The sequence below is a fragment of the Schistocerca americana genome, chromosome 10 (assembly GCF_021461395.2).
Source record: "Schistocerca americana isolate TAMUIC-IGC-003095 chromosome 10, iqSchAmer2.1, whole genome shotgun sequence".
NCBI classification, from domain to species: domain Eukaryota; kingdom Metazoa; phylum Arthropoda; class Insecta; order Orthoptera; family Acrididae; genus Schistocerca; species Schistocerca americana.
The window spans coordinates 49,012,850-49,026,166 of NC_060128.1; the positions used below are offsets into that span (position 1 = coordinate 49,012,850).

Genomic DNA, 13,317 nt, shown 5'->3' on the forward strand with positions numbered 1-13,317 from the left:
GAAAAATTTGCAATGGAACACAGTGGCAAATCGTCATTAGTGCTGAAACTATCATCACTGTCATTGTCAAAATAGTCTTCACTCTCACTTTCCGAAATAATTCGAGATAAAACAGGTGTTTTCATTTGCAAATCCAGATCACTGTCTTCAGCTAGCACATCACTTTCACTGTCACTGTTAGTGTCAATCTGTGAGTCGGGATCTGAAAGAATATCTGCGAAAAGGCACTCCAGAATTTCCTCATCCTTTAGTCTGTGAGAATACATCATGTGAAACTGAAAAAAAGAAATTCGTCACACCTACTAATGTTGCCATTACAGGAGCAGTGGTTTCAAATGGAACCATCACAACATTCACGGAAATAAATGCATTATTTATTTATTATTGCAGTACATATAGTATTAATGTAAGCAGAACAGTATTCTGCATTTAATACATGCATAAAAGTTACCTAATCCAGAAGAATACAGTCACAATTTGAGAACAGAGACGTTCGCGCACAGTGTACAAAAATGGCTATCCAACTCGCCTCGCTACTTGCTAATATTTACAGATTTTTTTTGCGGTTCCAGTGACAGCCGCTAAAGGGCAGCAGCAACTAGGCTGCTGAATGGTGTCCCCAAATGTAGCTCCTGCCCTTTTGCCACAAAATGAGGAAATTGTAGGTGATTTCAAACGGAACCACTTCCCCTGAAAGGGTTAATACCTTAAAGTCTGCATCCTTCTCCGAGTTTCAGATTGTAGTTGAATGTTGTGGCGCAAAAGACTTCGATAATTTTCCATCTGACATAAAATGTGGAACTGGGAATCTGAGAAACTCTGGAAATTGAAACTTCCTCACTTTGCTTACGTGCCATTGTGTTAATTGTTTGAAAGGCAAATTCAGTTCATAAGGGTATAGTGTCTGGAAAGATACAAGAGGGCCAGCAAGTACCTACCTTCAGGGTGGAAACTTAAAGTACTGTGACACAATCTTTCTAAAACACATACAGTATACACAGTGACTTAACACGGCGGTGTCATTTTGTGCGCCGGAGCTCAAAATCGGAAAGGTGGAGCAGAAATTAAAAAAATAAGAAATCCACAGATGTACCAGGTGATCAAAAAGTCAGTACAAATTTGAAAACTGAATAAATTGTGGAATAATGTAGATAAAGAGGTACAAATTGACACACATGCTTGGAATGACATGGGGTTTTATTAGAACCAAAAAAATACAAAAGTTCAAAAAATGTCCGACAGATGGTGCTTCATCTGATCAGAATAGCAATAATTAGCATTACAAAGTAAGACAAAGCAAAGATAATGTTCTTTACAGGAAATGCTCAATATGTCCACCATCATTCCTCAACAATAGCTGTAGTCGAGGTATAATGTTGTGAACAGCACTGTAAAGCATGTACGGAATTATGGTGAGGCATTGGCATCGGATGTTGTCTTTCAGCATCCCTAGACATGTCAGTCGATCACGATACACTTGCGACTTCAGGTAACCCCAAAGCCAATAATCGCACGGACAGAGGTCAGGGAAACCAAGCATGACGAAAGTGGCGGCTGAGCACTCGATCATCACCAAACGACGCGCCCAAGAGATCTGTCGGACATTTTGTGAACTTTTTTAATTCAATCAGTTGTGTAAGACAGAGTAATGATTTACACAAATAAGCACAACCTTTTTAACAAAGCGCAGTTTGGTTTATGAAGTAGGGGATGTACACTGTCAGCTATTACAGAGTTCAAAAAAGTGGTACTTGAAACTCTTTACAACGATGACTCTGTTACAGACTCATTCTGAGACTTGTCCAAGGTTTTTGACACTAAAATTGGAAGTAAAAGCTTCAAAACAGACAAGATTGCTACGGTGCCACATTCATATCGATTACCTGTTTCGGCAAGCTATTTACCGTCTTCAGATCTGAAAAGCATTGGATGAAAATTGTTAGCACAGTGGTGTCAGAAATAATGAGATGTCATACATTTTTACATAATATGTAATAAACTACATGCCTTATGAACTACCTTTCAATGAACATAGACTATATGCACGATGTAATGTGTCCGATTATAAAAAGAGATTTCAGAAACATGTGAAGTGCAGTGTATCCTTGTTACCTACAATTAAGTGAACTTCTGCGAGTTATTTGTTGATATATTTTCTACATGAACTGTAACTTCCTTGACTACGTGTGTATTAAGTGATATAATGAACACACAACACTTCGTTATACTGTTTATAAACAATATTTTAAAACAACATTTTTAAAACTTTAATTTTTCAACAAAATCAGCTTACAATGTGCCGATTTGGTCTGCTTCTCATTATATGTACAGACAAATTTTATAATTGTGTTGTATGATTCTAGGATGTTACTGTGCTCCTACACTTCATATTACCTGAGGTACTTCTGTCTGTTACTAGTACAGTGCCACCTGGTCGTTGATCGTGACATCTCTATTGTTTACTTTAGAATCTGTCTTCATTCAGCTGTTGTACGGACACGAGCATGTATATTTGGTGCAATAAGCATGGCATTTCATGTAATGATTACTAAAATACAAAACTATTATTCTACCAGTTACGCTGTATGGGTGTGAGACTTGGTTGCTCGCTGTGCAAAATGAAAAGCCATTTCGAGTATTTGAAAACAAAATTTTGAGGAAAGTTTTCAGAACAAAAAGGGATGACATTAGAGGAGAGTGGCGAAAACTACATAACAAAGAGGTTCACGAACTCTATTAAAGCCCTGACGTAATCAGTATTATTAAATCACGTAGGCTGCAATGGGCGGGTCACGTAGCTCTAATGGATGAGAGCAGGGCAGTGCGCAGAGTACTGGTAGGGCACCTAGAGGGAAAACGTCCTGTGGGGAGACCGAGGCGTAGGTGGGAGGACAATGTGAAGGCTGATTTGAGGAGCCTAGATATTGAACGGGAATGGAAGGAAATAGCCCAAGACAGGAACAGATGGCGAAAATACGTTGCTGCGGTAATGGACTCTCGAGTCCGGTATGACCAGTGAGTCAGTAAGTAATTAAGTAGTCAAGGTTCATTGAAATGTATTGCATAACATATGTGGAATATATCCGTATTATGTATAAAAGTGTATTGCTCCCGATTATTTTTGACCTCGCTGTCCTTACAATTTGGATCCAATCCTTCACAGATCCAGAGATGGCAGGATAGCCTGCCGAAACAAGTAATCAAAATAAGTGCAGTATACTAATGATCTTTGCTATCTTGAAGTTATTACTTCTAATTTTGTATTAATCTAGATAACTCTTGCAGTTGAAAAATGTCAAGCATATACGAGCTTTTGACACAGTTGCCCATAAAATATTGCTAAACAGGCTAAAAGCACTAGGTGTGGGAGGTCTAGGAATGAGTGGTTCCACCCTTACTTGGGAAACAGAGCAAAAGCTCAGATGCCTACTGACAAGTTTGTAATAAAACAGTTGTCAGATGAGAAAGTTCCAATGTTCAGTGCTCGGTGGGCCTGGAAGTTTTTTCTGTCGCTCGTCGCTTCTCTTACGTGTGGCAGTGGTTTGTTCGTGTGGCAGATGCTCAGTTTCACTGACATTCTGCGTCGGTGTTAAACTGTAGGTCACCCCGTAACTGGCACGTGTGGGAGGAAGGCGAGGTCGTACTCACCCCCTGCAGTAGGGTGGTCTCTGCCGGAGCTCTGACCTTGGGAATTCCAATCCCAAAGAAAGCAGGTGTTGACAGATGTGAAAATTACCGAACTATCAGTTTAATAAGTCACAGATGCAAAATACTAACGCGAATTCTTTACAGACGAATGGAAAAACTGGTAGAAGCCGACCTCGGGGAAGATCAGTTTGGATTCCTTAGAAATGTTGGAACACGTGAGGCAATACTGACCCTACGACTTATCTTAGAAAAAAGATTAAGGAAAGGCAAACCAACGTTTCAAGAATTTGTAGACTTAGAGAAAGCTTTTGACAGTGCTGACTGGAATACTCTCTTTCAAATTCTAAAGGTGGCAGGGGTAAAATACAGGGAGCGAAAGGCTATTAGCAATTTGTACAGAAACCAGATGGCGGTTATAAGAGTCGAGGGACATGAAAGGGAAAGCAGTGGTTGGGAAGGGAGTGAGATAGGGTTGTAACCTATCCCCGATGTTATTCAATCTGTATTTTGAGCAAGCAATGAAGGGAACAAAAGAAAAATTCGGAGTAGGTATTAAGATCCATGGAGAAGAAATAAAAACTTTGAGGTTCGCCGATGACATTGTAATTCTGTCAGAGACAGCAAAGGACTTGGAAGAGCAGTTGAACGGAATGGACAGTGTCTTGAAAGGAGGATATAAGATGAACATCAACAAAAGCAAAACGAGGATAATGGAATGTAGTCTAATTAAGTCGGGTGATGCTGAGGGAATTAGATTAGGAAATGAGACACTTAAAGTAGTAAAGGAGTTTTGCTATTTGGGGAGCAAAATAACTGATGATGGTCGAAGTAGAGAGGATATAAAATGTAGACTGGCAATGGCAAGGAAAGTGTTTCTGAAGAAGAGAAATTTGTTAACATCGAATATAGATTTAAGTGTCAGGAAGTCATTTCTGAAACCATTTGTATGGAGTGTAGCCATGTATGGAAGTGAAACATGGACGATAAATAGTTTGGACAAGAAGAGAATAGAAGCTTTCGAAATGTGGTGCTACAGAAGAATGCTGAAGATTAGATGGGTAGATCACGTAACTAATGAGGAGGTATTGAATAGGATTGGGGAGAAGAGGAGTTTGTGGCACAACTTGACTAGAAGAAGGGATCGGTTGGTAGGATATGTTTTGAGGCATCAAGGGATCACCAATTTAGTATTGGAGGGCAGCGTGGAGGGTAAAAATCATAGGGGGAGACCAAGAGATGAATACACTAAGCAGATTCAGAAGGATGTAGGCTGCAGTAGGTACTGGGAGATGAAGAGGCTTTCACAGGATAGAGTAGCATGGAGGGGTGCATCAAACCAGTCTCAGGACTGTAGACCACAACAACAACATATCTGAAGACTTCCAGGGATGACCAAAATTTTGATTTTTAATATTGTGTATAGTTATTGACATAATTTAGAAATTTAGAATGCTGTCTTTATCTCCTAATTGAGAGGTATAATATTATGTTAAAGGTTTAACACGATAAGAAGAGTCTCACGGCAGCGTAACTGGGGGTGGACAAATTGGGCAGATTATTTTTGTCCGATATCTGAGAGTGGGAGGACTTATCAACTAGTGACAAACGTTATGCACAATTTCAAACCTATTCAAAGTTGTCTGTTATGTCTGCACTTCATGTCAAATATTTAACACACTAACTCATTTGTAATGACAAGTTTGAAGCTGTTTTGTATGTTGGGAGTTAAGTCCTTTCAAGAATAATGAGTTGGCTGATAATTTCTCACATCTGTAGTGACAGTTTTTTTTTTTTTTGGATTGTGTGAAGATACAGTATCAAAAACGTACTTTTTTTGTCAGTGCATACCTCGACTTGTTGAATGTCCGTAAGAATTCTCTTTCAGGGTTAGATCTGATAGTAATTTAAATCTGTCTGGTGGTGAAAGTTGCTCTTATTTCCAGATTAGCGAACTGTTTCTTCCTGCCAGCGTTGCCGACACTCCTCGATACTAAGTCAGTTACTCTCAATAAATATTCAGAGCTATTTTATTTAAATGACTGGAGACACTTCTTCTCCTCAGAAATTTTCTACCTTTGTCAGAGTATGTGAACGTATATCTGCACAAAACATCCTACACGTGATAATTCGATCACCCCCACCAGAACTGTAGCTCACACAGGTACAAATTTAACGATCCGACAAACGAGTCACTTTGCCGCCACGATAAGCTGCCGTGGCCTCGAGATCCCTTGCTGCCAGCTGCTACGGATCAGCAGCTGATCCTTTCTTCCCAGTGTAGTAGTCTTCTGTGTACTGGTGTTAGTCTCACTGTTTCTGTGTTAGTCGTCGGTCCTAAATACAGTGTTTCTCATTAGTAGTAGTTTTGAGAATTTGAGAACTGCTGCTTGCACTTTTAAAGGTTATGTCGTGCAATATTTATCAGCAAAAAACAACGCCCGCAGCTCGTGGTCTTGCGGTAGCGTTCTCGCTTCCTGCGCACGGGGTCCCGGGTTCGATTCCCGGCGGGGTCAGAGATTTTCTCTACCTCGTGATGACTGGGTGTTGTGTGTTCTTCATCATCATTGACGTGCAAGTCGCCGAAGTGGCGTCAACTAAAAAGGACTTGCGATACGGCGGCCGAACTTCCCCGCAAGGGGCCTCCCGGCCAACAATGCCATACGATCATTTCATTTCACAATGTTTCTCATTAGTAGTAGTTTTGAGAGTTTGAGAACTGCTGCTTGCACTTTTAAAGGTTCTGTCGTGCAATATTTATCAGCAAAAAACTGACTTTTACACTTTACAAATGACATAAACCCAACTCGTATCCACAGCCTCCTGTGCTTTATATTCGGTCAGGGCTTTTTATAAAAATAGTCTCGGACATCAGTGCTTTCCATTTTCCAGGGTTTTGACCACGTCGAAGGTGGAGCCATCGACTTGATCTCGAATACGATCAGCCGCTTACTGAAGATCCAAGTTTGCGTCCTCATGGGAGCCAACCTGGCCAGCGAGGTGGCTGCCGGCATGTTCTGTGAAACCACCATCGGTGAGTTGACGGGAGGTGTGGAGCGGTGAGTACGACTCGATCAGCTGGCACAATGCAGAGTACAGGCGTGCCCGGTGACCGACCTTCTCCTGTCCCCCAAACAGGAGAGACAGATAAGCTGAAGAAGAGAATCGGAACATGTAATGGGTACTAACTAGTAGCGAGTTTTTTCAAGAAATGTGCTGTGAAATCTCAAAATATGTTCATCATTCACCACTGCAGGCCATTAACAGAGGTTGGAGCGCACAGATTGAGTTAGTGAGTATGTGAGTGGCTCAAATACTCGACCTAACAGAACTGACCCTTTCATCTCCGAAGGTACTGACAGACAGAAAGGTACTGTCAGCACTCCCCAGGGAAGTGGACAGAGCGACTGTTATTTTCTCTACAGATAAACAGCAGTTGATAGATAGGATGACCGATAGTGTGTGTGTGTGTGTGTGTGTGTGTGTGTGTGTGTGTGTGTGTGTGCTGGCAGCGCCATAGTGTACAGAAGACTTTGAGTGACCGTAGGAGGATACGAGATGACTGGCACAGAATTTCGATTCACTGTCACGGATGGCTGCTTACTTTAAGCATAGAAAAATATAAGTTAATCATATGAATATAATAGAGGGAAACATTCCACATGAGAAAAATATATCTAAAAACAAAGATGATGTAACTTAACAAACGAAAGCGTTGGTATGTTGATAGAGACACAAACAAAAACACACTCACACTCACAAAATTCAAGCTTTCGCAACCCACGGTTGCTTCATCAGGAAAGAGGGAAGGAGAGGGAAAGACGAAAGGATGTGGGTTTTAAGGGAGAGGGTAAGGAGTCATTCCAATCCCGGGAGCGGAAAGACTTACCTTAGGGGGGAAAAGGGACAGGTATACACTCGCGCGCACACACATATCCATCCACACATATACAGACACAAGCAGACATATTTAAAGACAAAGAGTTTGGGCAGAGATGTCAGTCGAGGCGGAAGTGCAGAGGCAAATATGCTGTTGAATGACAGGTGAGGTATGAGTGGCGGCAACTTGAAATTAGCGGAGACTGTGGCCTGGTGGGTAACGGGAAGAGAGGATATATTGAAGAGCAAGTTCCCATCTCCGGAGCTCGGATAGGTGGGTGTTAGTGGGAAGTGTCCAGATAACCCGGACGGTGTAACACTGTGCCAAGATGTGCTGGCCGTGCGCCGAGGCATGTTTAGCCACAGGGTGATCCTCATTACCAACAAACACTGTCTGCCTGTGTCCATTCATGCGAATGGACGGTTTGTTGCTGGTCATTCCCACGTAGAAAGCTTCACAGTGTGGGCAGGTCAGTTGGTAAATCACGTGGGTGCTTTCACACGTGGCTCTGCCTTTGATCGTGTACACCTTCTGGGTTATGGGACTGGAGTAGGTGGTGGTGGGAGGGTGCATGGGACAGGTTTTACACCGGGGGCAGTTACAAGGGTAGGAGCCAGAGGGTAGGGAAGGTGGTTTGGGGATTTAATAGGGATGAACCAAGAGTTTACGAAGGCCCACGTAAAATATAAGTTAATGCATACGAGTAGGATAAAGATTACAGTAAGGTCCAAATACAGCATCAGTCGTGTTTATTTTACACTCGGTCATCTAGACTAAATATCTAGACGCAGTATTGCAAAGTGATAAGAGAGGGAACGAGCACGTAAAGTCAGTTGTAGGAAGAGGGATCGGTGGACTTTGTTGGTTGGAGAATTCTAGGAAAGTGTAACTCGTCCATAAAGGAGGCCTCGTGTTCGAGATCCCGGCCGGATCGGACCGAAGGGAGACGTCGACAGTGTGCTGCTAGATCTGGTAGTGGTGGCTTTGGTCGTCACGTGACTGTTACGGAAACCCTCTCGTGAAACTAAATGGGGATCAGGAGGAGGAAGATATTCTTTTTCTAAAACACTAAAGAGAAAGTTTAGAGAACTGACCTTTGTGACACACTGCAGAACAGTCACACTGCCACGGACAGCATCTCGTGTGAGAACCGCGGAGTCGAGACGAGTGTAGCTGGGGATCGTGTGGAGGCGTGTAGCGGTCTCTTGCCCTCACTCCGTTTGTGAGTGGAACGGGAAAGGAAACAGCAGGTAGCAGTATGACATATTCTCCGCTGCGCACCGTACGGTGGCTTGTGGAGTACGGGTGCAGATGTAGATAGGAGTGAACCCCATATATGTTCTTTGTGTAAAGGGGAGAAAAACGTCGCAGGGTTTCGGTGTTTGCAGAATGTTACCTTCTATTTGTTTTCCAGTGTGCTTGTTGTGGGTGAAAGATTACACTCAGTACAATACCTTGGAGCTGTTGCTTGTAAAACAAATTGCATTGCAAAAATGTTGTCACAGGAATTTTGCCTTTTTTATTCCTAAACATATTGTAGAGTATACTCGAAGAGATCAATGCGTAACTCTCAATTTCAATATTCTTGTCAAATATGTGAGCTGAAATATAGCCCAGTATATATTGACTCACTATCTCCTTATATTAGACACTGTATAATTGTCTTCATAGTCTCTATTGGAAATTAATTTGGCTCATCCTGTCATTTTTGGTAAGTGGCATGTGATTGCCCGGAATGTGGTGTAATGACTGAGCGCAGTGGTCGGAATTTCTGCATTGTGAAAGCATCTCGTACAGAAAATTAAATTGTTACTGTATCGTGGAAAATGTGAGGCCGTAAAATAAGCACATAATTTACAGACGTTTACACACGATTGCAGTAGTAGTTACGGGGGCCATTTTCAGAACACTGTGTCGAACATTAGTGTTGCTCGAAACCTAGAAAAATTACCTCGTGCTACTAGGCATGGGGTATTTGCGAGGGTAGAAAGTTCTGCTGTACATTTCCAACTGGTTCTCAATTTTTAGAGACTTTATTCTGTCATCCCAGCTCGGTGCAACGAACGTACGTTCGAACCGTCTGCCTTCCACCTCCTGCAAGTACCTCATGAAACTGGCCTCTCGTGGTGCAGTGGGAGTCTGTCAGAAGTCGATAGGACTGCCCCCCCTGTGCGCGGAGTTCTGCCACTTCTCATTTCGTGCCGTAGGTAGGTACACTCGGGTCTCCTGCACACACGTCAGGTGTAACAACCGATCGACGCACGTGCCGGATCCTTTCCGGCTGCCGTGTCGTAACTGTCATTCCCACAATCTCTCGAACGTGTGTTAGTAACTTCCGCATGTCGAGTGGCACACTTTGTGAAAATTAATTGTTAATTTACTGTCGCCAATTTACTCACATAATTTGGTACTCCCTTTAGTGTTTCTAATTCTACTTACGGAATCCAGAATTTGCCTTCTGCGAGAGATAATTTGACTTGTGCATCTACCGTATCTTGCTTCGTCGTCGGCGTTGTCGTCGTTGCCGTGGGGCACCGTTATACCGAGTGGAAAGGCTCATTGATACTAGAGTGTGAGATATGGTAACCTTAAGTCATTGACAACACACAACGGCCTCGGTAGCACCTGATTGCAGAACAGCTGCAGTAGTTAGGATCTACAAACTACCCCCTTTTGACCAGGTCTCCAAAACTTAACTCGTAACGAGAGCCCTTCGAAGCAAATTGTCATTAATGATCGTCTATAAAGGCTTCGTACAACGGTAAGAAATGTTACAGTTTATGGAATAATAACAGATACGACCAAACTGTCTTGTTTCCTCTGTTTTATTTAACGTAACTTTGTTCACAGTTTTATTTCGCATTCACCACTCATTCACACTTCGATGTGGAGTATATGCGAGTGCCTGAACCATAACTCCCAAGTTGCATCAAAACCCTTTGATGAACAGTTTTGGTTGCTCGACACCAACAGTCAGTGATAATGATACAGCTTTCCTCCATTTCATAAATTGGAGCCCGCTCTCCATGATATAATGAAGGGGGGGGGGGGGGGGGGGGGGAAATAAAAAAAAAAACGGTCTCAATACCACGTCCCTCGTGAGATGCATATAGATTTATCCTGGAATTGACCGCCCTGTAGGTGTACTCAATTTAATGACCACACTTTGCTATCCGCGATTTCGTGTAACTAAACGTCCTTTTGTTACTCTGATTGTATACCATAATTATTTAAAACTCGCCCCTATATTTTTTTTCACTACGCACAATTAGCACTTCTTTACTTGTTTATTTCTAAGAGTAAATGGAAAAAAATGAATCCGTATCATTGGCTTCGTCGATATAAAGCAAAGCTACCTTACTCATTAATTTACTACATATTATCTCCAATAACACCAAACAGGTATCGCTGTTATATTTTAATTGTATTGAAAAGCATGTTATTATTATTATTATTATTATTATTATTATTATTATGACCGACCAAATCGTAACAAATCGCGCGGCATTCGTTTTTAACGATAGCTTTACACTCACCCAGCCGTTATTCATGGAATATTATATACAAATATAGAGACAGGACCGAAAGATCGATCTCTCTCCCGTAACCAATAGAGGCAAATACGCCATTCAAGTTCCGTTACATCTTTCTTGACTCGTATTGTTACAAGGTGTAACTACCGATTGGCGCACGTGCCAGATCCTTTCCGGCTGCCGTGTCGTAACTGTCATTCCCACAATCTCTCGAACGTGTGTTCGTAATTTCCGCGTGTCGAGTGGCACACTTTGTGAAAATTAATTGTTAATTTACTGTCGCCAATTTACCCACATATTTCGGTACTCCCTTCAGTGTTTCTAATTCTACTTACGGAATCCAGAATTTGACTTCTGCTAGAGATAATTTAACTTACGCACCTGCAGATAAAGTAGTTGATTCTGAGGTACAAGGCGGCGAGTGTTCTATTCGGAGAAATTGTGTACTGTCACAAACGGCGTGACGTACCGCCCGTCCTGTGAGACGCCGGAACGAGATTAGAGACTCGACCCGGGATGCCGGACGGTCGGTAGCCGTAGACGGCCACTACTTTCCTGCCGTCGGCCGAACACCGGTGACGGAGGCTAGGCTACTACATCTGTGTAGTGTTAACAAATTTGTGTGTATTGGTGGCCTCGGCTTCAGATTAACTGAGCTGTATAATAATGCTTCGTGTACAGAGGGGTGTGTCAAGTTGGTGAAATACACTACATCTATATCTACATCCATACTCCGCAAGCCACCTGACGGTGTGTGGCGGAGGGTACCTTGATTACCTCTATCGGTTCTCCCTTCTATTCCAGTCTCGTATTGTTTGTGGAAAGAAGGATTGTCAGTATGCTTCTGTGTGGGCCCTAATCTCTCTGATTTTATCCTCACGGTCTCTTTGCGAGATATACGTAGGAGGGAGCAATATACTGCTCGACTCCTCGGTGAAGGTATGTTCTCGAAACTTCAACAAAAGCCCGTACCGAGCTACTGAATGTCTCTCCTGCAGAGTCTTCCACTGGAGTTTATCTATCATCTCCATAACGCTTTCCCGATTACTAAATGATCCTGTAACGAAGCGCGCTGCTCTCCGTTGGATCTTCTCTCTCTCTTCTACCAACCCTATGTGGTACGGATCCCACACTGCTGAGCAGTATTCGAGCAGTGGGCAAACAAGCATACTGTATCCTACTTCCTTTGTTTTCGGATAGCATTTCCTTAGGATTCTTCCAATCAATCTCAGTCTGGCATCTGCTTTACTGACGATCAACATTATATGATCATTCCATTTTAAATCGCTCCTAATGTGTACTCCCAGATAATTTTGGAATTAACTGCTTCCAGTTGCTGACCTGCTATATTGTAGCTAAATGATATGGGATCTTTCTTTCTAAGTATTCACAGCACATTACACTTGTCTACATTGAGATTCAATTGCCATTCCCTGCACCATGCGTTAATTCGCTGCAGATCCTCCTGCATTTCAGTACAATACACTGCCTCACAAAAGAGCGAAGCATTCAGAAGACACGGTTCGGTGTCGACGTAATTTGGGACACGCACATGGCATTGGCACTTTTCTTCACGTGGAGAGAGAGGAGGATTGCTATCGTCCACCTAATGTTTGTCATCAGCGGAGTAACTCTGTAATCTTTTTCTTGCAGGATGCAGAGACAAGCGTGTGGCTCCACTCTTGAGAGACCTGATTCAGACAGAGAATTTCCGAGTTGTCGTCGTGGACGACGTGAACGCTGTCGAGGCCTGTGGAGCCCTCAAGGTAAGCTCAAATCGTGGTGAGAAATCGTAACTGCCTCACGAACACTACGTGCACAAGATTCTTACAACTACACTGTAGTGCTCCTGCTGTCGATGTTGGTGAAGGTGCAGAGAATTTAACTGTAATTGAATTTTACTCAAAATTGATGAATTTATTGCAACAATTCAAAATTATCTTCAAGCAGAAAATGAAACTTTAGCTGTATTTACCTGTAATCATTTCTGTCTGTTGTAGGCACTTCATTATTTTCAGAAAAGTTCAGGATTTTATTAATTTTGAATAAATTGTATGCAACAGTTTTTTTTGTTTGTTAATTAAATATGCTGTCAGTTATTCTTGTGGTTATTTATATCCTTTTGAACATGTAATGTTTCAACTGACTTTTCCACTCTGCTCATGTAGCCACAGCTCCACACACTGGTAGTTACACTATGTCTACCCACTGAAATACAACTCAAAGTGCTGACCGTGCTCGAACCGCATTTCGTCGACG

The 13,317-nt window shown here is 42.3% G+C and overlaps 1 protein-coding gene across 2 annotated transcripts in view; it reads left to right on the plus strand.

Moving 5' to 3' along the window:
- Positions 1–13,317, plus strand: part of LOC124552703 (glycerol-3-phosphate dehydrogenase [NAD(+)], cytoplasmic) — a 114,282-nt gene that overhangs the window by 29,782 nt on the left and 71,183 nt on the right. For both annotated transcript variants that reach the window (XM_047127044.1, XM_047127043.1), the window contains exons 4-5: positions 6,538–6,679; positions 12,712–12,824. In XM_047127044.1, coding sequence (XP_046983000.1) covers positions 6,538–6,679; positions 12,712–12,824 — 255 coding nt within the window. The remainder of the gene's footprint in view (positions 1–6,537; positions 6,680–12,711; positions 12,825–13,317) is intronic.